The 20281-nt window shown below is 38.4% G+C and overlaps 3 protein-coding genes across 10 annotated transcripts in view; all 3 read left to right on the top strand.

Moving 5' to 3' along the window:
- Positions 1-20143, top strand: part of LOC112556893 (low-density lipoprotein receptor-related protein 4-like) — a 111344-nt gene extending 91201 nt beyond the window's left edge. Inside the window, exons 11-15 of one of the 3 annotated variants that reach the window (XM_025226326.1) lie at positions 11144-11233; positions 12134-12241; positions 12874-13041; positions 14829-14952; positions 19424-20143. In XM_025226326.1, coding sequence (XP_025082111.1) covers positions 11144-11233; positions 12134-12241; positions 12874-13041; positions 14829-14952; positions 19424-19523 — 590 coding nt within the window. In that variant the 3' untranslated portion in view covers positions 19524-20143. Of the gene's footprint in view, positions 1-11143; positions 11234-12130; positions 12242-12828; positions 13042-14828; positions 14953-19423 lie in introns of all 3 variants that reach the window. The other 2 variants (XM_025226325.1, XM_025226324.1) reach the window with 2 other exon arrangements.
- Positions 1-20281, top strand: part of LOC112556888 (low-density lipoprotein receptor-related protein 4-like) — a 260038-nt gene that overhangs the window by 181115 nt on the left and 58642 nt on the right. The gene's annotated exons all lie outside the window — the stretch shown is intronic.
- Positions 2234-7662, top strand: LOC112556908 (bone morphogenetic protein 1 homolog). Of its 6 annotated transcripts, none has more exons than XM_025226355.1 (6): positions 2234-2458; positions 5102-5201; positions 5522-5587; positions 5935-6116; positions 6692-6845; positions 7543-7662. In XM_025226355.1, the coding sequence occupies exons 2-6, from the start codon at positions 5159-5161 to the stop codon at positions 7611-7613; spliced, it is 516 nt and encodes a 171-aa protein (XP_025082140.1). In that variant the 5' UTR covers positions 2234-2458; positions 5102-5158; the 3' UTR covers positions 7614-7662. The 6 variants fall into 6 exon arrangements, with proteins under 6 accessions (XP_025082140.1, XP_025082141.1, XP_025082144.1 ...); XM_025226356.1 differs by having other exon boundaries at positions 5087-5201; XM_025226359.1 differs by having other exon boundaries at positions 2242-2458; positions 5087-5162.

Here is a 20281-nt window from a genome sequence, read left to right as displayed (position 1 = left end):
TCCAGGACAAAATATTTCTTTGCGCTGCCTATCACCAGCCACCCATCAGGCATAGTCGATGCTGATTTCTAGTCATTTTCGACAATCTCGATAATGAGGTACATTCTTTTGAAATCCAAAGAGTCATGATATATCAAGAAAACAATTCATTAACAGAAAAAGAAAAGCTAGAGACAATTTTGATATAGAAGAACTTTAATAACTCGAGAAATTAGTTTTAAAAAATCTTATTTATTCCTGTGCTTTACTTTTAAAAAAAAATTCGTTCTAAACGATGTACTATAAGATGATGGGTCTCCAGTTTGCTCAGAACGAATCGCTCATCTTTGCTACAAGTTGAGACACTGATCGATGACTGTTTAAATCTGGATAATTTCACCTTCAAAGCTTTCTCCGAAATGTGAAGATCCGTAAGTAAAGACCGAGCAACTGGCTTTACTTTGCTCTGTTTACATGCCACAAACACGAGCACGTGCAGAGGTTTGCGCGAATGAGAGTTCTTGATAATATAATATATAAATATTTATTGATAATATAATTTATTGATAATATAATATGTAATTTTTTTGAGACTCTGATAGCCATAAGGTATAAGTATAGTTATAATTTAACAACACACACAATAATTATAATTTAAAACATTTTAGCAAACGACGACTACGTGTGGAAAGACATTCCTGCAAGGAGCTGGGGCGTGCGACAGCAGGTTGCTGCATGTGTCGTGCAAAAAAATAACCGTCATTACAGATGGGAAACAGGATAAAAGACAATGGGTCATGAATAGGGCAACCACGGTAAAAAAAACTGCTAAAACACGGTAAATTTATGTGATTTATTTTTCTAAAAACACGGTAAAAACATGGCATGCGCATAGCCTTACTTTTAGGCTACACAGTCTGACGGAAGTTCATTAATGTTTTGCATTAGTGTTTAACATGCATGGCTAGGTTTGTGTCGGTAAATGTCTGACAGTCTAGTCCTTTTACTGCCGTGTGCTGACTGACGCTTCGTTCCGCATCAACAGTGTTTGTTGGAACTGATTAAAAGCAACGTACACCTAAAGCAAACAATGTATCGGAGCTGTCTTTGTTGCAAACCAGAAATCCAAGGGAGTGACACTTTCTTTGATTTCTGGCACAGCCATTTGTAATCAGCCATTTGTCAGCAACCATTTCGTCTTGACGTTCACAGTGTCAGCTCCTGGGATCGCAACAAGGAGAATTAAAATCATCGCCTGACACGTCTGGAAGAACTGAATGTTATATCGCGTGAATTGTTAACCAAAAATTTTCACTCGAATGAAATCTTGAAGTGATCCAAAAACAATCACAGTTTTCTTTAAATTTATTCGACCAGCAAGATAATCATTATGACTCAGATGACGACGCTGATGATAATGATGATAGCAACGACTACAATGGCGATGACAAAAGTAATTATTGCTATTATTAATTATTATCTAATCCCAAGATGTCTTATATCACTTCGACCCTTTACCCGTTTTCATTTCCCAAAATTGCATGAGAGGGTACAATGACACCCGAGCTCTGTCGGTGAAGAAACGAGGAAGTAACGCTATCCGTGCTGCCCTCCTGTTCGTCGGTGTTACCTCTCTGTTCCCCCTCTGCTCCACGTCTTGAAGTCGAATTAAAAGAGCGGTGGTAGGAGGTAGAGAGTGGGCCAAACATGCACCTTAAAAACTTTTTAAAATCATCACTACTCTACTTGCAGGACACATGCACTAGTTCGTAAAACAAGCAAAGAGCAGTTAGTAAGTTCTGTTTTTAGCTACAGATACATTCCTTTTTATTTTAATTAGTGCGGATGCTAATATCTATGCTTTTATCACCATGGTTATTTGGATATTCAACTTAAAATTTGCAACAAAAGTGAAAACAAAGGAGTTGGGAAATTGAAAATAAAACTTAGACAACACACAAATATTATATTCTCTAATAAAAATGTTTTAATTTTTAGGCTTTGAAGCTCGCTATGTATTTGGTAAATTTATTACTAACTTTTCTATGAAGCTGGTAAAATACACTTTAAAATTTACAGTGATTTAGTTTTTAAAGGTTCAAGATTTATCTTGATGTTATTAAATTAAATAAAGCAGAACTCTGTAGGCATGACTAGAACAAACTAAGGAAAGTTTCAGGACTCCTGTCCCCAACCTTCCACCCTTGATTCCCAAAAAACATTTTCATTGTGATTCATAGACAAGGGAAAGCACCGAACAGCGTATGTCCAACCACGTGTGGCGTTGTCAGGAAGTACTGTCACCACAACAAAGGTAAATACTAAACGATTGGCTGATTGCCTTTAGTTAAGGACAACTGTAAGGGTCTGTGGAGCCAAAAACAAGAAGGCTGCTGGAATCACAGACAAGAAGCCCTGCTCGCAGAACCCTCGCTTGACGCTCAAGGGGAAAGGTTATCTATCGATGAAAAGTAAACAGGTAAGCATACTGATTAAAAGTATTCAGAAGTTTTAAGAATGTGTCTGTGTGTATGAGTTCCAATTGGTAAGAAGAAACAAAGTAACTGTTAACCCTCATCAAAACGCAGAAGTGACCACTTTTCCTTATGGATACTGTCGATTTTCTTGATCAAATTTTTGTCACGTGCAATGTGAATAAAGTAATACTTACCTTGATAAATGTCGAACCTTTTTCTCTTTTTTTTTCATGTAAATGCATGGAAAAAGAATACGAAAAGGTAAATCTCATTATAAAGTTTGAGTGTCTTCTCTGTTAATTATCGTCAGCAATACCATTGGGATTGGTTTTCACACATGAGTAAAATACCACTAGAGAACATTTCATAGGGTGAAGTTAAAGGTAAAGGTCTTCACCTAACCTTTTCAGGTCTGGTGCCGGAGGGGGGGATGTTAAAGACCGCCCTTTTCTCGAGGACAGCTTTACATTAGGGCGGTACCCATCTCATTTCTCCCTCCCTGCCTCACATTCTGCAACCCTCTATGGAGTCAGGTACCCATTACCGCCAGCTGGGTCAGCGGTCCGGTGGCGCAACGGTTAGCGCTGTTAGCGCCTGTCACCAATACAGTGAAGGTTGGCTGCCCAGAGTTCATTTCTCGTCTCGGGCACGCTGATCTTTCTCTGCACGTGGCATCTGTTTACAGGGCTGGCTGCTTGCCGTAATATAGCCTTAGCTGCTGACACGGCGTAAAACACCAATTCCCCCCCCCCACCCATTACCGCAAGCTGCGTCGACTTGGGAAAGTTTGGTGTGTCATATGGTAACTCAACAGATTTTCTATTTTTCTTTCGTAAGTGAGATTTTGAAGATAAAGTAAACTAACTGCAGGTTTACTAGTTTTCATGTTCTTTGATTACGTGTCACACGGATGATGCGAAGCTGTTCTACTTGAAGTGTAGTACAACACATCACGTTATGCTTAAAGATATGAGTACAAAAGGGAGAAAACTACTGCAACATTCAGGGATTGTTCCAGTATGGATTCTTTCCCTTTAACCGCTAAGTGAAGGGGGGAAAAACGTCAACCAATCAGATACTGTTATATTTGAAGGTAGTTTAGTTGATAAATGCGCCATTTCTGCAGTAACTGCCGATTACTCAATTCGACATTGATTTGTACCCCAACAATCGTGAATTACAAGAAAATAATAAGTAATATTTAAATCGTAATGTATATTTTAATAAAATATGTTTTTGGCACTATATAGTTGCATATGGATAATTAATAATTTGCATTAAAATTTGAACTTTTGGCCTAATTACAATCTTTCATAATATTATCTAATGCTTAAAATTGTGTGTTTAGAGCAGTATAAATATGAAGTATAATCCTATATCGAAAACTGTCATAAAAGGGCATGAAATGTGTAAAACAAAGTTTGTGATTTGTGCACGGACATTTAGATACCTCAAACAGGCAAAAGGAAATCCCCATAACGACAGCACAACAACATGTTTGGGTCATAGGACGCTTCACCCCAAGACCATTTCGTCCCACACCAGAAGTCAATTTGTCCCACGTAGGTCCCTTTCGCCCAAAGTAAGAACAGTCACACTTTTTTCTCTATTATCCTTCTCACTTACACCAGACAATAATGCGATACTAGCAACTAATTTCCAAAACATATAAAAACGGAAAACTTAGAATACTTCATAAGGGAAGTAAGAAACACTTAAACATGTAAAATTTGTGTGTTCAAGATATAAATTACTGTCCTGAACAATATTTGAAAAATTGATACGATTTTATCTGCCGTTGACTTAAAATTGCGGCTTTATCAGTTTTTGATAAAATACCAAGAAAGCTGGTGCCAGACAAGTGTGATTATCTGTCAGTAGTATTCTTCCAGCTGTTCAGCATCTTCTAGGAAAATCGTATACAAAAATCTTCCTTAACCCAGATCATTAAGATCATTCTTATTTTTGATGATAGAGTCTTTAAGTTTATTTTGTCCCTGTTTTGTACAAAATTGTTTTGGTTTTTGTAAAACTTAGTTTTTAGTCCTGTTTAAGTACGGGGTTGTGTCTGTTATCCATTATTACTATTATCTGATGCTCCTGCTCCCCAATCGAGATACCCATGCCCACACACACACACACAAACTAACTAAAAACACAAAGAAGCACAATTAGAGTCTTCGATTCAACTAACGTTAGTTTTGTACAACATAAAATAATGTTAACAACTTATAAAATACATTTTATTAGTTATCAAACAGTGTAGTCTGTCAATGAAATAAATCATAAATAAACACAAAAATTGACAGACTCAAGCAAGTACCCGCCTGATCAGGACTGTGTTTACATAATCCATGCAGCAAACAAAATATCACATAACCTAAACATTTCTCCGTTTACAGCTCCCTTTATGTGCCACAGACTTCATTTAGAATTCGAATTCAGGTTTTGTTTGTTGAGATGATTTAGGAACATTTAAATTAAAGTAAAACAGAACAAACGTACACATGTTATAGCTTTTATAAATACTTATTCACTTTGCCTCAGACAACAGGACCTCTCAATATTTTAGCCCTGTTTTCACTCCGAAGAGAGGAACACTTACATCTTTCTTGTTATTTCAATGTAAGTCCCTTGAGTTCCAGAAAGATAACAGCTGCATGTGAGTATGTGGAAACAAGCTGAACTGTCAGACTAACCTGATGGGTAAGTTTGATAAACAAATGGATGAGCTCTCATTACCTTGTGAGTAATATTAATTTGTCAAATTAATTAGTCGGAAATGTTCAGTAAGACGTTGGAATAACTAAATATAAAAATGAATCATTACACTTACAAATTATTGCAGCATCTCAATGCTAACTATAAAAGATGTAATGCCGTAAACAAAATATGGAGTATTATTATATTATTTGGCATTCTATGGAATAGTTAATTAGATGAAATAAATGGTATCCATGGTCCATATTCTTCCACATGTATCAGATTAAAGGTCGATCTAAATCATCGGTAGGACGACTTTAAAACGGATAATCAGGTTATTGATGTTTTTGTTTTCATTTCAGCAAACGAGATGATCACTCCTCTTTTTTTGTTTTTCTTAACATTTGGAATTCATCCGCAAGTGCAAGGTAATTACTAGTAAATTTCCATTCCAGAAATGAGTCAAAATTATATAGAAATACACGTGTGTGTCTGTCTGCTTAAATGCATTTGTATAATTTATTAATTAGTTGAGTATTTTATCAATACCGACTTTCATATATTAAAGTCAGCAAACAGTTTACACACACACACGGGAGAAACTACTAAGAAACACAAGTGAGCCTGAAGAACGTGGTGTGCAATTACAAATATAAATATGTTTTGTATTAGTAGTTGAAAAGTTTTTTTATATTCTTTTCTTAGTATTTCATTTACATTACTAACTGACTTTTCGCTTAAGGAAAGCTTAAATAGTCTAAAATTTGTTTCTTAGCTTGTGGCGGTGAATACACTGCACTCACTGGTCTCATATCGTCTCCATTGTACCCGAGCCAGTACCCGCCTGACCAGGACTGTGTTTACATCATCAGAGGACCAACAGGATTTCGGATAACCTTCACGTTTGTCACCTTTGAGCTCGTTGGTGATAGGGGTAACTGCCAGGACTATATACAGGTATAAATATAATTAAAGGTACACAGACTTAGAGCTTTTAGTTTACTTAATGTGGACACATGAGTAGATTATACAATGTGTCTTTAAATGATTCCAACGTATTTGTTTTCTCGCACTTTCTCGTGCATTAACTTCTGGGTTGACTGTTCATAAACAAGTGAACGAACAGGTTTTCCTCTATACCGATTCGATTAAGAATGACCTTAGTCAAGGATTGTTCTGTAATTAATGTCATTAGCATTCATAAAGAAAGTTGCTAGGGGATTGGTGGTGGCTGAATATTATTTACTTCTAATAAAGTAAAGCTTAATACCAAATGCTTTCTCAAACCGAAATCAAAGTCCACTTCCTCTACTGTTGACACACAAGCCTACAAATATCGACATGAAAGAAACAAAAGTCAGAATCTTGTGGCCAAGATGTCTTTAGTCAAAAGCGTGTGCATGTATCTCGAGAACAGATGAACTGCATTCAACTGATATGCTCTGAAATTTACCCACAATTTATTTAATAAAATTATAGCTTGGCAAGGTAGAGGTGAATGTTTGAACGGTCCTACATCTCTTTGTTTGAAGATTAGAGATGGTGATTCATGGACGTCACCATTCTTGTCTATCTACTGCAACACCACAGCGTACCCAAGAAGATCCACATCAAACACAATGTGGGTCAGATTCCATTCTGACGGGACTCAAAGCGCAGGTGGCTTCCATGCGAGCTACACTGCAGGTGGGAAAACCTAAATCTTCTGTACAATATGTCATGAATATTTTATACCAGGTGGATACACACTTGTCACATGATTTGGTAAACGTATAATAAAAACTAAAGAAATTAAACTAAGGAAACTATTCAAAACATGATTCTACCTTCAAGAAATTAGGATTATGTCAACATTTATGCACCCAATGTAAAAATCATTTTATGAATAAAAACAGTCATTTTCTTTGTTTAAATCACTCTACAGTCAAAAATAAACCCTAATGTGCAATAAGAAAAAACAATAATTATAACCACGCTAATTCTCCAAACTGTATCAGGAACAATATGCTATATATATATATGACAGTTTTCTTTCAAAATATATGTTAAAACATAATTTGTAGCGGGCCAATAGTTTGCATAACCTACATATGCTTCGACACGAAATTTAATCACATTGAGTATATGTGGTGTGTATGTATTTGTGTGTGTGTGAGTGTGTGTTGTTGTTTTTTTTGTAAAAGTTTGTTATGTACAGATGGCAATGACTTTCTGAGGAATGCAGACCTGTTCGCCTTTTCATTAAAATACACTTGCAACCTCTGTCAAACTGTAATCACGTTTCGTCAAGCGCATTACATGTTTTTATCTATTTTTATTTGTTGTTGTTATTATTTTATTCTAACATTAATTACACTAACTCCATTGTTTCGATTCTCTGCAGCCATAATTCCCTTAAAGTTTCTCCTTATTACGAATCTTTGCTATCGGGGTGGCGGGGTATTCGCAACATAGACATCGACACGAATACCCTTTATGACATTCCTGTCGATGGACTACAAGACCCTGCTGCTGTTGACTACGACCCAATGACTGGTCGTGTCTACTGGACAGACAACGGGGAGCAGACCATCCGAGCATCGAACCTTAACGGCAGTGATGCTCGGCTTGTTCGCTATTTAGGATTGGGTAAAGTATTTCATTTAAAAAAAAGTATTGCACTATATATACTTAAAGACACACATATATATATATATATATATATATATATATATATATATATATATATTATTACATAATTAGCATGATTTGTCTACTTTTTTGTTAAGAGAAATACAAGGAACGCGATGGATGTGTATAAGGTGGAACTGAATCGAGCAATGGCAATCGAGGATGTACTCTATGTTTTTGTCATTGTCCTACCTTAGTTCTCTAACGGTGAAATGTTATCTTATCTAAGTCGGAGATCTGTAGGGATTATGGATCCAGTAAATTGGTACACACACACATTTAAAAAAAATATTTACTATTTCATTCAAATTTTCAAGAAATTAAATTTGTTTTACAGAATGTTTAGGAGGTTTTCAACATTCTCATGACAGCTAACTCTAACTACTGTATTCAATATTTCAACATCTCTAATAAGTAACAAACCTAAATAACAAATGATAATGGAGATGGTTTGTTTAAAAATTAATAATTACAGTTATGTTTTCCAGCCTCAGTGCCAGACGGTCTGTGTGTAGACGCACTGTCCAGGCTCATCTTCTACACAGACGCAGGCAATAAAGTCATCGGCATGATCACCATGTACAGCAACACTCATCGAATAGTCATCAACTCCTCACTTGACATGCCGAAAGACATCGAGCTTGACAAACACAATGGGTAAACATATTTAATTTAAAGATAGACTAATTAATTTAATGTAGAAGACAAAAATTCTTCAGAAAAATTGGAAAAATCGCTGATAACGTGATAATAAGTTTTAAAAAATGAAATAAAATTATCTGCACATTGGTCTAGTCTCAGATTTCAGATTGATAAAAAGTACTAGAAGGGGTACCCAGTGAGCAGACTTAAAGAATCATTGTGCCCTCGCAACAGATTTTAAAAGATGCACAAAATGTCACTAACAGATTTAATTGACAGGGGACGTAACACTGTGATGCAGATCACTGCCCCGACACCCTCCCCCATTTTTTATTCTTTCTCGCTGTGTAATGAAGTATGCGAGTAAGAGTTAATTTGAAGTTGATTCCGACATATTACCATAAGTAATATAAGCATAAACATGACACAGAACTAAATACAATACTCAAATTCAGTCTACAACCTTTCCTTATCCAAAGGGAATATTTGTGGAGAGTTTGAACAAATGGGGTGGATTTGTTTAGTGCACAAACACACGCCATGCACATACATTTACACACAAGCCACTTATCTCTCAATTATATTATAAGACGTATAATGACAAATGTAACCAAGCTAATTAAACATTTTAAGATAATTATTTATAACCAAATTTCATTTTACGGGTAAAAACACCAAACTAGGGTAATGTACTGGAGCGACTGTGGCGCCACACCTACCATAGAGCGAGCCAACTATGACGGTACAGGACGTCAGACTCTGGTCTCAGGGGGCGAGTATCTCAACCAACCAAACGCCATCGCTCTCGACACAGTCGGTGAGATCTTTGCTCATTAGTCCATCCTTCATTTGGTTTCCTTTCCTTTCTTATTTGGTCTCTGTGTTATTATAATATATGGAACATTTTAAATATTTTTTGCAAGCATTTCCATTTTTATATGTAAACGTTTTTGCGGATAAACAATTTTTGCTATAACTTCTTTATTTTAATGTGTGTGTGTGTCGACCTGACGTCGGACTTGCACTTTCTTTCGAATAATGAAACAAGCGATCACTTCCGTCTCGGCGGTTTCGTTGAGAATCCTAACTCGCGGTTCACTCAGCCAGAGCGTGAGGTGAACTCTCGTCACTACTTTGTTGCGAGAGGCATGGGGATTCTACTATAAGCGGGCACTGTCACCCTCGCAGACACTCCCGCCAACTACATGACTGTATTCACCCTACCCCAACTATCTCTCATTCTACACATATCCGCTACATTGTGTTCTCTCTCTAGTCTGTGGATGTTCACGTGCAGAAGGCAGACTGTACTGGGCAGATGGTGGTACACAGAAGGTAGGCTGGGTGGACCTGGAAGGGAGGAAGACATCGTTGATTCTACAACAACCAGGATTAGTCTATCACGGCATGGACCTCTATCTCAATGACTTCTTTGTGACGGACTGGAGGTTGGTAGTGCTATCAGTTCATTTCTTCATTTCTATTCCGTATTACTGTCAAATATTTTCCTTCAGCTGAGTTTATGACGAAAATATGTTTATTATTACCATAATTAAAATTATGTTTCACTAAATACTTTCTTATATGTAGAGATGAACCAGTTTTGTTTATTTTAAACTATGAAATAACCTTTTTCAGCTTTCTCAATCTCAATCAGACGATAAAAACAAATGTATTTCGCTATGGCAAGGACGGCAGTAATAGAAAAAGCATTTTCGGCCAACCCTCAAAATTAAATGACATCCGTGTCTACGCTGAGGAAATAGAAGATAAAGGTCAGTGGGCAGGTCACGTGTAGACAGCAATAGTTTACCTGCAAACACACTGCACAGGCAAACACTATCATGTGGTGATAGGAGGGTTCAACAACACGTTCAAACTTGTCACTTCCTATGTCTATAGCTTATCTTTAAGGGGAAGGCAGCGAATGTCTACCCTTCATATTTGACATCTGGCTGCCTCATTGTTATTACAGGGCCCAACGGATGTGGAAGCAACAATGGTGGTTGTAGTTACATCTGTGTACCCACACCTGGCAACAGAAGTAAATGTCTCACTGAGGACAGAGGATCTAGTAGGTAACCTATTGATAGCTAGGAAATGGAACGGAAATCATGTACATTGTATCACAAATAGTATGAATCACAGATTAGATAACAAACATTTTCATAATAATAAATAATATAACACACATAAAGCTCCATGTTGAAAAAAATTTGTTCTGCAGATTAGACCTCGTAGTATGAAAAAGATGGCTTAATTGAATTCTCTTACCGATACTAAAAACAGTTAAAATGAGCAAACTTTATACTTTAAATTTTTTTAAATGGGAAAAACAATCATCTTGACGATATGGTTCTAATTCGTCGAATATTTATCGAATGTGTAAAGACACTGGCCAGAAATCTTTAGAGAAACATTTATCCAGTGATAACGAGGAATAATATTTTGCTTTTCCTGCAGTAAAACTCAAAGGTCTTTGTCATTGTAAGTGATCGAGAAAGGTTGCATGCTGCAGAAGTCTCAGTAGGTAGGTCCGGAAAAAAGACGCAGAGCACTTTTATTCTCAATACAAGATTATCCACTTGCAGTAACAGCGAAGCAAATATCTCTATTAAACTTTAGCGTATAACTGTGATATTTATTTATTGTTATAATTTATAAAACTACAGCGAAAACTGAAAGTCCAACTACCGGCATTTCAACAAAAGCAATGGATCTGGTCACACCGAGCTCTACAAGTGATCCCAGCATATCATCAGGTAACACTGAACTCATTTTGTTACATAATGTACATCTTCCAACAAAATAACAGGTTTCTGCTGAGAAAACTTAACCCATAATACGTTAAAACACCCTGTTGGATATTGTGTATGGTATTTGAAATAGCAAGTACATGGTATTAAATGCATCACCATGTACTTACTGTAATTATGGTGCATGGTAATCATGCGCATTTGCTATTTCAAATATCATTATTAGTGACCTTACATATACCCCTATTAATATATCTACGCCTAGTATCGGGGGTTGTCGACCCAGTCCTCGGGGCATCTCCACCACCACGTACAAGAGGCTGTTTTACTACAAGCAAACAGATTATACTGTGGATGAGGATGCCAAGACTGTTAAACGGTTAGTTTTCATGGATTAGTAGCGGATAGACCTTCTACAACATAGAGAGAAAATATGTCAAGGCTGGCTTCAGCCTTTGACTCACACTTCTACACTAAAATACAAGTTTCCAACCTTCCCGAAGATTTAATTGACCCTCTCACGGCTCTCTAGCTGGCAGACAAGAAGATTGCAATACTGGTCAACGCCTGTGGTGTAAGCCATCAGCAAGCTGGACCAAGCAAGTGAGATTAAAAGAAGAAGACTATCGCTACAGTCTGTTGTTAGAAGAAATTTGACAAGAAAGGCAGACTACAGTAGAACGTTTTTAAATTGAGAGAAAAATTGTTTTGTTATTAGGTCTCTCCAAAGCAGAAAAAAATGAATTAAGCTTCCTTAAAGTCTCACACTACCTGTCCTAGAGAGACAGAGAGTTACAGGAGGGACAGGGAGAGAAACAGTACATAGCATGTACAAGAGTTTGCTAGTCTTCTGTTAGAAAGATTGTAGCAATGTGCCACCTAATTCCTCTTTTTGTTTTTAAGAAGCAGAGTCTGTGAGCACTAACACCAAGATCATCATTACTGTCTGCGTTGTGGCCGCTGTTGTAGGAATTGCTGTCATCATCGCACTCGTCGTTTTTCGGAAACGAAGACGTAAGACACATGACAACAGCTCGGGTGATGCGTGTCTTCCCCGTCCTGTATGTCTGTCCATTTGTAGTCATTGTCATAACAAAACGTTTGCTCCTAAATCCTAAAAGTAGTTTGTACAGTAATCCTAGATGCATACTATCTAAGCAAATAAGCTAAAATGTATATCAAGAAAAAAAAAGGAATAAAAAATAAACAAACATTTTGGTTATTGCAATCGACTTCATGACTTAAGCACAAAGTCAACCGCTTTTATGACTGAACTACAGTTCCTTTAGAACATAAAGCATGTATTAACAATATATGCTTGTGTAGTTGGGTTATAGTAAACACGTAAGTCGGAAAAATCAAGTCGTACTTCTATATCTGCATTCTCAACGACTCTCAGGTGGTTCTTCAGCAACCCAAAACTTTCTACAAAGAGGATTTTAAATTATTCAATGTCCTTTGATTTGCCTTGACTTTTAATGACATTTACAAATAACACATGGAGTTAAAATAATCTTAATGCTGTATTATTATTATTAATGCTCGTTCCCTAAATGAGTGACATAAGAAGAATAATGGTGAATGTGTCTGTGTCTACAAAGAGGTGACCTGGGAACATGCATTCTTTCGGATGATACGATGCGCAGGTCAAAACAATAGCCAAGAACATGGGGATTCCACGCAGAGAAGCAACACACCTGATGTCCCACTGGAGTCACTGCCAGCAACAACAAATAATATTTCAATTGTTAATAATCAACACAATGACCAGAGTTCTCAATCCGGTTACAGAGAGGGCAACTCTAATGACACAGGTAAGCACACTCAGTATGCTTTTTGTTATTGTCAAGCCAAGAATAACTGGTCAAAATATACCTTATTTACTTCATAAAACTTGTCTTCTCCTTCTGCCATGTAAATAACTGCGAGCAGATTGTTTACGGTAATCAAGAACATTTATTGTAACTGGTCGGGAGTGGGTGAGGACAAGAGTGTTACCTACATTAGTCAAGCCCTGGTTTCCTTGTGGTGATGGAGACTCCAAGGAGAAGGATGAACTAGTAGTTGATATTACCTTTGGTCCTTAAGACTCTGTTACTATACCAGTCTTGTCATCCTATTACTCAAGCGTTTAAAATCTGTTGGCTTAGAAAGTCTGTCACCCAGTTGATTGTCTGTTGGGTCTAGTGCTTCAGGACACTGATAGTCAGGATCTGTGTCTGTACTGTGACTACTACTGAAAATAATAATTCACACATCATGGTTTTCTCGCACCCTGTTCCAAGTGTTCGTGTTAGCATGTGTGAACATCCACAGGTCTCAAGGTTGGGATATATTTCTCTATATCATCACTAAACGCTTAAATGATTACATACATCCATTTATCACTTCTTACTTCAAACACTCTAACAAATCAGCTTTTCCTTTGAAACCTTCTTATTGTTGTCTACCTAAAGTTACTACGTACCTGGCTTCTCACACTATTACATTACATAATCTTTCAGACCTTTGTTCCTTTGTTCTGTTGATCCACTTAAAAATATTTACTTGGTCGAAAAAGAGTTACATGTCTTTTCTGTAGTCTATAACAGTTGGTGTAGATAAATATTTACAGTACAAGCGTTTAGAGGACGTTTATGTGGAGATGCTACCATTCACATCCGAACATTCACAGTGGTAGCCAAGATGGCAGCGGCCACCAGCGAATATGCAAACAACGTCTGTGGCAAATGGACAGTCATGACTTGTAAACATAATGGCTACACAGAGAAACCTTCAATGCCATGTCACACCTTGTGGGGCTGTGAGAGGTGTCTTTACTCCCTGCTGTCACCTGACGTGTGACTAGTCTTCCTTTCAGTTCACGTGACTAGCTGATGATTGGTTGAAGGATTGTGGTGATATGCTTGTCCAATGTCAACGACAGACAGGTTTTTCCACTACTTGTATAATATTATTTTTCTTTCCTTATTGTATTTACTGGCTTTTGAGCCCAGTACGGGGCTTTTCCCTTTACGATTTCGTCGTCGTGGCTGGTAAGATTAACCTCGTGACTTTTCACCCCAATACCCACTCCACGGGGACAATATTTTGTGTTGGACTCGCTAACGAGGGAACAGTTTACAACCATGTTCGAGTATTCTACTTTGGCCATTGTCCAACTCGACCTTTTACTGTCCCACCTTGTAGTGCTTATATTTCAACAAGACCTAACGCATGTTTTACCCATAAAGAAGTCTGTAATAGTCTTTCTTAGCTTCTTTGCCCCTTTTAGGTTCCCATCAATACTCACGAGAGATAGAGAAACAACGAAGACATGTTTTCTCTTAAGCGATCAGCCCGGAAAGAAAGGGTCATCAGCTTCTCACCTGGTTATTTGTAAGCTTTACCGCTACCTAGCCCGTAATATCTCACTAAACAAAATGAAAAACTTGTTTAAGACTCATACAAAATAAGTTGTTACTTGACCCCCCCCCCCCCCATGTTAATCTTGTCATCAACAATCGTTTTCCACACAGAGTAGATGATGTCGGCATAGATTATCAATAAATAGATGATTGAGATCGTACATGTGTGTGTTCTCGGATCATGCTTTGTGCAGGTGAAACAAGGGTCAAACAAGGTTTGATAATAGAAAATTGGTCCATTCCTACACAGGAGGGTGATAACTCGCACTCCAATAGTCAAGAAGTAAGCGTTGATGACAATTCTGCAATGCCTTACAGGTAGGCTCATCTAGCAGTATTATCAGGTTTCACAAATTAAAATGAAGTCATTTTTAAAAATGTTTTTTCTTATCATCTTTACATTTTTACAATCAAATAAATATATGGAAATAGTCGAGAAATGATTATCAAATTTTAATTATCAAAGTTCTTTTGAATAAGCCTAGGAGAAATTAGACAATAGCTCAATCAAGTTTCTTATGTCAATAGTCAATCAAAGTAAGCAAACATAACTTTTCAAAATTACAAAACTAAACCGCAAACAGCTTAACTCAGTAAGCCAATTTTGTTAAATATTCAGTGCATTCATAATTAGCACGAGAGGAAAGAAGAATTTACTGTTTCAATTCAATTCAATTCAATACAACTTTATTCATCCACAAGGGCAATTACAGGTATGATGACACGCCAGCACACTAGAGGGAAGATTATGCGAGAGAATAAAGGGAATAGATTCTGGCGACATACACACACACATGTGCACACACACCCACTCATATAGTATCACAGCAACAGGAGGTTCAGTGGGCACCCCGCACAAGGTCACCTCAGACGGACATATCATCTCAGCTAGTGGAATTTAAAAAGTGGATGGCTCGTGGAATGAACGAGTTACGGTAACGGTTCGTTCGACTTACCGGTACAGCGTATCTACGACCAGACCGCAGGAGTGAGAACTCACTCGCCAACACATGACCAGGAATAGTTAGGATACGAGATGTCGTCCTAAGGATTTGCTGTTTATGCAAGAGGGCTAAATCCCTCTGCTTGGTTCCGGTGATTTTGGAACAGATCTTAACAAGGGAGACAAGGCTGCTCCTGTTCCATACGGAGAGGTTGTGAAACCAAGATGTGAAAGAAAAGGTGATGAGACTCTCAATGAAGGACTGATAGAACCGAGTGAGAATGACTGGGCTGACAGAGAAAGACCGAAGCTTCCGTAGCAGGTATAAGCGTTGCTGGCTCCGCCTGAGGATCATGTCAGTGTTCACATCCCATTTAAGTTTATCATCAAAGGTAGTACCTAAAGTGCTGACTATCTCGATGGCATCACCATGGATAGTGGTATTAACCACAACAGGTTTGTTCAGCTTAAAGTCAAAGATCATTTCCTTTGTCTTGGAGACATTCAAGTCAAGAAAGTGTTCATCACACCAGCGTACAAAAGCAGGAAGAGCGCCACTGTGAACGTGTTCATGCTCATACAAGAGAGACAACAAGGCAGTGTCATCAGCAAATTTTATAAGAAAGCTTCTATCAACTGTGGTTCTACAGCTATTAGTATATATTATGAACAATAGTGGGGACAAGCAACAGCCTTGAGGGGAGCCTGTACAGGTAACAGTAATGTCGGAGAGAGTACCATTAACAAAAACTCTCTGCTGCCTGTTGGTTAAGAAGTCCAGGATCCACAGAGTTAATTGATGGGACAAATGGAAGTCTGAGACTAGGCACTCTGCTAATAAGTGAGGTTGCACGGTGTTAAAAGCAGAAGAGAAATCAGCAAAGAGAAGCCTGGCATGAGCTCTAGGTTTCTCCAGATGTTTGTACAGAGTATTCAGCAGGAACAGCTTAGCATCATCTACACCTCTCCCAGCTCTATAGGCAAACTGCAGTGGGTCAAGACATTTATCAACAGCAGTCATAACTTCACTCCTGACAATTTTTTCCAAGGTTTACATGATAAGTGACGTAAGAGCAACTGGTCTGAAATCATTGGGTCGACTGGGCCTAGTGGTTTTTGGGACAGGCACAATGTACGAAAGTTTCCAAATATCGGGGATACGGCCAGAGTCCACAGAGAGCTGGAATAGATGTTGGAGAACTCCACTAAGCACAGTAACGGAGGGTACGTCCACAGATACCATCTGGACCGGGAGCCTTGTTGACATTGACAAGCCTCAGCAGATCTGTGACAGAGGACTGGGCAATCACCAACCCATGCTCAGAGACAAGAGACTGTTTGAGTGTGGAAACATTGTGAGAGAAGTCACACTTCTCAAAGCGGGCATAAAAGGAATTGAGGACATTGGGAACATCACTGTCAGCAGAGCCCACAAGTTGCACAGGTTGTTTACGAGCGCTTGCCATGCAATGAACAGACGACATGGTCTTAATACCACCCCAAGCAGCCCTGAGATCACCACTACTGAACTGCAACTTGACTTTGTCCTTGTACTTTCTTCGAGCTTCCCTAATGGCATCCCGTACCTCCCTATTCACTAGTTTCCTATCTTGAGCAGAACCAGTATAAAATATGCGTTTTTTATTAAGTAACACCGATTTCAGTTCTTTTGTCACCCAGGGTTTGTTGTTAGGAAAGATGACAGTGTCCTTAGTGGGTATGACAGTGTCAACACAGAAGGTGATATACGAGGAAACAACATCAGCCAGGTCATTGAGATTGTCGCTGGAGTCGTAGAAAACCTGCCAGTCAGTGCAGTCAAAGCACCCCTGCAGGCATAGCTTGCTCTCCTCTGTCCAGCACTTTACTGTCTTCACCACTGGCTTAAATTTCCGACACACTGCCTTATACACCGGCGTCAGAAAAATGCTGTTATGATACGACGCTGCAAGAGATGGCAAACACAGAGATTTATAAGCGCCAGACACAGAGCCGTAGCACAAGTCGATCATGGAACTGCTTCGCGTGGTCGAGCATGACACATATTGCTCATAATTTCTGAGTACCCCACTCAACCGGCAGTGATTGAAGTCACCGAGGATAAAATGGGGAGCGTCCGGGCAAATGGCTGCTAACTTGAGTGAGACCTCTGTAATCAAGTGGGCGCCAGACTTGGCACTGGCGCGGGGATGGATGTACACAAGTGTGAAGAACAGCTGAGGAAATTCCCTCGGGAGGTAGTAAGGACGGAGGGAGATGGATAAAAGCTCTAGATCAGTGGTACACAGTCTCTCCCTGACCACAACAGTGTTACAATACCGCTCGTTCACATAGAAACACACGCCTCCACCGGTGGATTTCTTGGTGATACTGGGAGATCTGTCCATACGGATTGGATAACCAAACCCGCTGATGAATAAATCATTGTTGTGGTCAGCCTCACCCAGCCAAGTCTCTGTAAAAGCAAGGAGACACGTCTCCCTAAACTTCCACACACATCTGACATTACATCAGTAGTTTACATTGATAGTCAAACAGAAGAACATTAAGCTTTGTCACGAAATCATTCAGCTGTCTTAAAAGCTCACAAATATAAGGAATATTTAGAAAGATTTCATGCCCTAACTCTTGCTAAAAAAAAAACAACAACAAAAAACAACTTCGAGACACATTGTGATGCATCGGATTTTAGTGAAGCTACATAGTTTGGAAAGGAAGTTGTTTCTCAGGAGGGATGTTCTTGTCTGGACATGACTATACCAAACCTCAGAAGAAATGCGACAAAAGAGATCGTTGGCGGGTGGGATTCGTCAGCCACACACTCACGCCCTGTAAAAACAGAGACACCAGTAGTTCAACCAGCTTCACAGCCTCCTAGTCCAGTCCGACTGTTTCTGGGTGGTGTTGCTGTCTTGTGATTGAGAATGTCAGTACAGTCCACTCTCCATCCTTGTCCTTTGACACTGGACCACAAGTCCAGTCAGCCTGTGAAGGAAGTAAAGTCGTTGTGAGGCTTTCTTGACCGGTGATATTACATTGTTGTACATGTTGAGTTTATTTGAGATGATGATACATTAAATCTGAACTAATTTCTCTATTATCAAAAGAGCTCATGTTATAACAGCAGAAAGGTACACAAGTATAATGCAAATGAAAAAATATATAGCTAGTAGATTATTTGTAGAATAAAACACTCAAAGTTTTGATTTTCTACTATAATACGATGCTACAAGAAGTGTTTAAACGGCTTTATTGAATTGTGAGGTTATAAAATTTACTGTTAATGATTTACTATTAAAAATATTCCAAAATATGATATTAGACAAAATCTCTCACGCTACCGAAAGTTTGCTCTAAGGTGGTCGTTTAATAAAATATCTAAGCAGTATTTTACACAAATTCATTTACAAAAAGACAATTTTGCTTTGGTTATGTTAACATTTTCTTTGTGTATGAATTAATATAAAAAATTATTCTACAGTAATTTTGTAATCAAAGTGCAAACATCTTTAAATATATAACTTATAGGTTTTACGCAGTCTCTCTAAATCGGAGTTGGTGAGTGATATCAAAATTGTGACCGTGTGAATATTTTATTTTATTTATTTTGAGTGGAACCACATGCTGGTTGGCCACAGGCTTATTTTTTTAAATCATTGAAGGGCACAACCACCGTCAGCACACATTAGCTTGTAGTTGTTCTAATTGTTGTAAATAATAACAATAATTTATTATCATAAACAACGTAATTCTAAATAATTAGTCTCCTGTACTTTGAAATCTGTTTGTATTATATTTTTTATTTTTCTTTCATGTGAATTCTTCTATTTGTCTACTTTCCTACAGGTGTGAACACAGCAGAGCCAGCGAATGCGTAAATCATAGATGGCCAGCAAGCTCACAACAAGACTCTCTTCTTTTACTTGACGAGTATAAAGTGTATTAATTGGTATAGTTGTGTCGTTAGTCACGTGTGATAAAGACTCTTCTGGCTCCAATGAACAACAAAATATTTACTATAGACCGAACCGCAACGCGGAGCAATCGTTGTCAGCATCGTAAGGGGAGGGCAGCACGAAAGTGAGGCTGACACTATTGTCAGGCAGACACTTGACTGCAACCCTCAGGGGAAGAGGAGAGTTGGGAGACCAAAACAGACTTGGTAAAGAACAGTAGAGAGTGAGGTAAAGGACGTGGGAACCACATGGACCCAACTGAAGGGGGCTGCCCTATAGTGGGTCAACTGGCGAGGTGTTGTTGCGGTCCTATGCTCCTCCAATGAACAACAAAGAAATAAATTAATGTTTATTATACGCTACATCACACGTCGAGTGTTGTGTTCGGGGAACAGCAGGGATGGGGGCTCATGAGCCACGTGGTAAAGTCTGTGATGGACGTGTGAGTGTTGTACTGTGGTTCTCCTGTAACTTATGTTGACGTGGGTAGTGAGGATTGAGGTTAGCTCTCGCCCACGCACCTGATTCACGTTTCGACTACAAACCACGAATACTGAAAACCTATACTTATGTATGTATTTGCATTTTTTATGTTTTAAAAAAATCCCTGTTATCATACGTTAAATGAGACGTGTGCTTTTGTTTTCGGGAAACAGCAGGAGAGGGTTAGTGAAGCTGAATGATCGACGTGTGATTATCACCCTTCTTCCTAGGATTCCTGGGGCCAGTGTTCATGTTTTCGCGTAAA

The sequence above is a fragment of the Pomacea canaliculata genome, linkage group LG2 (assembly GCF_003073045.1).
Source record: "Pomacea canaliculata isolate SZHN2017 linkage group LG2, ASM307304v1, whole genome shotgun sequence".
Taxonomy (NCBI): domain Eukaryota; kingdom Metazoa; phylum Mollusca; class Gastropoda; order Architaenioglossa; family Ampullariidae; genus Pomacea; species Pomacea canaliculata.
This window is presented reverse-complemented; position numbering and strand designations above follow the sequence as displayed.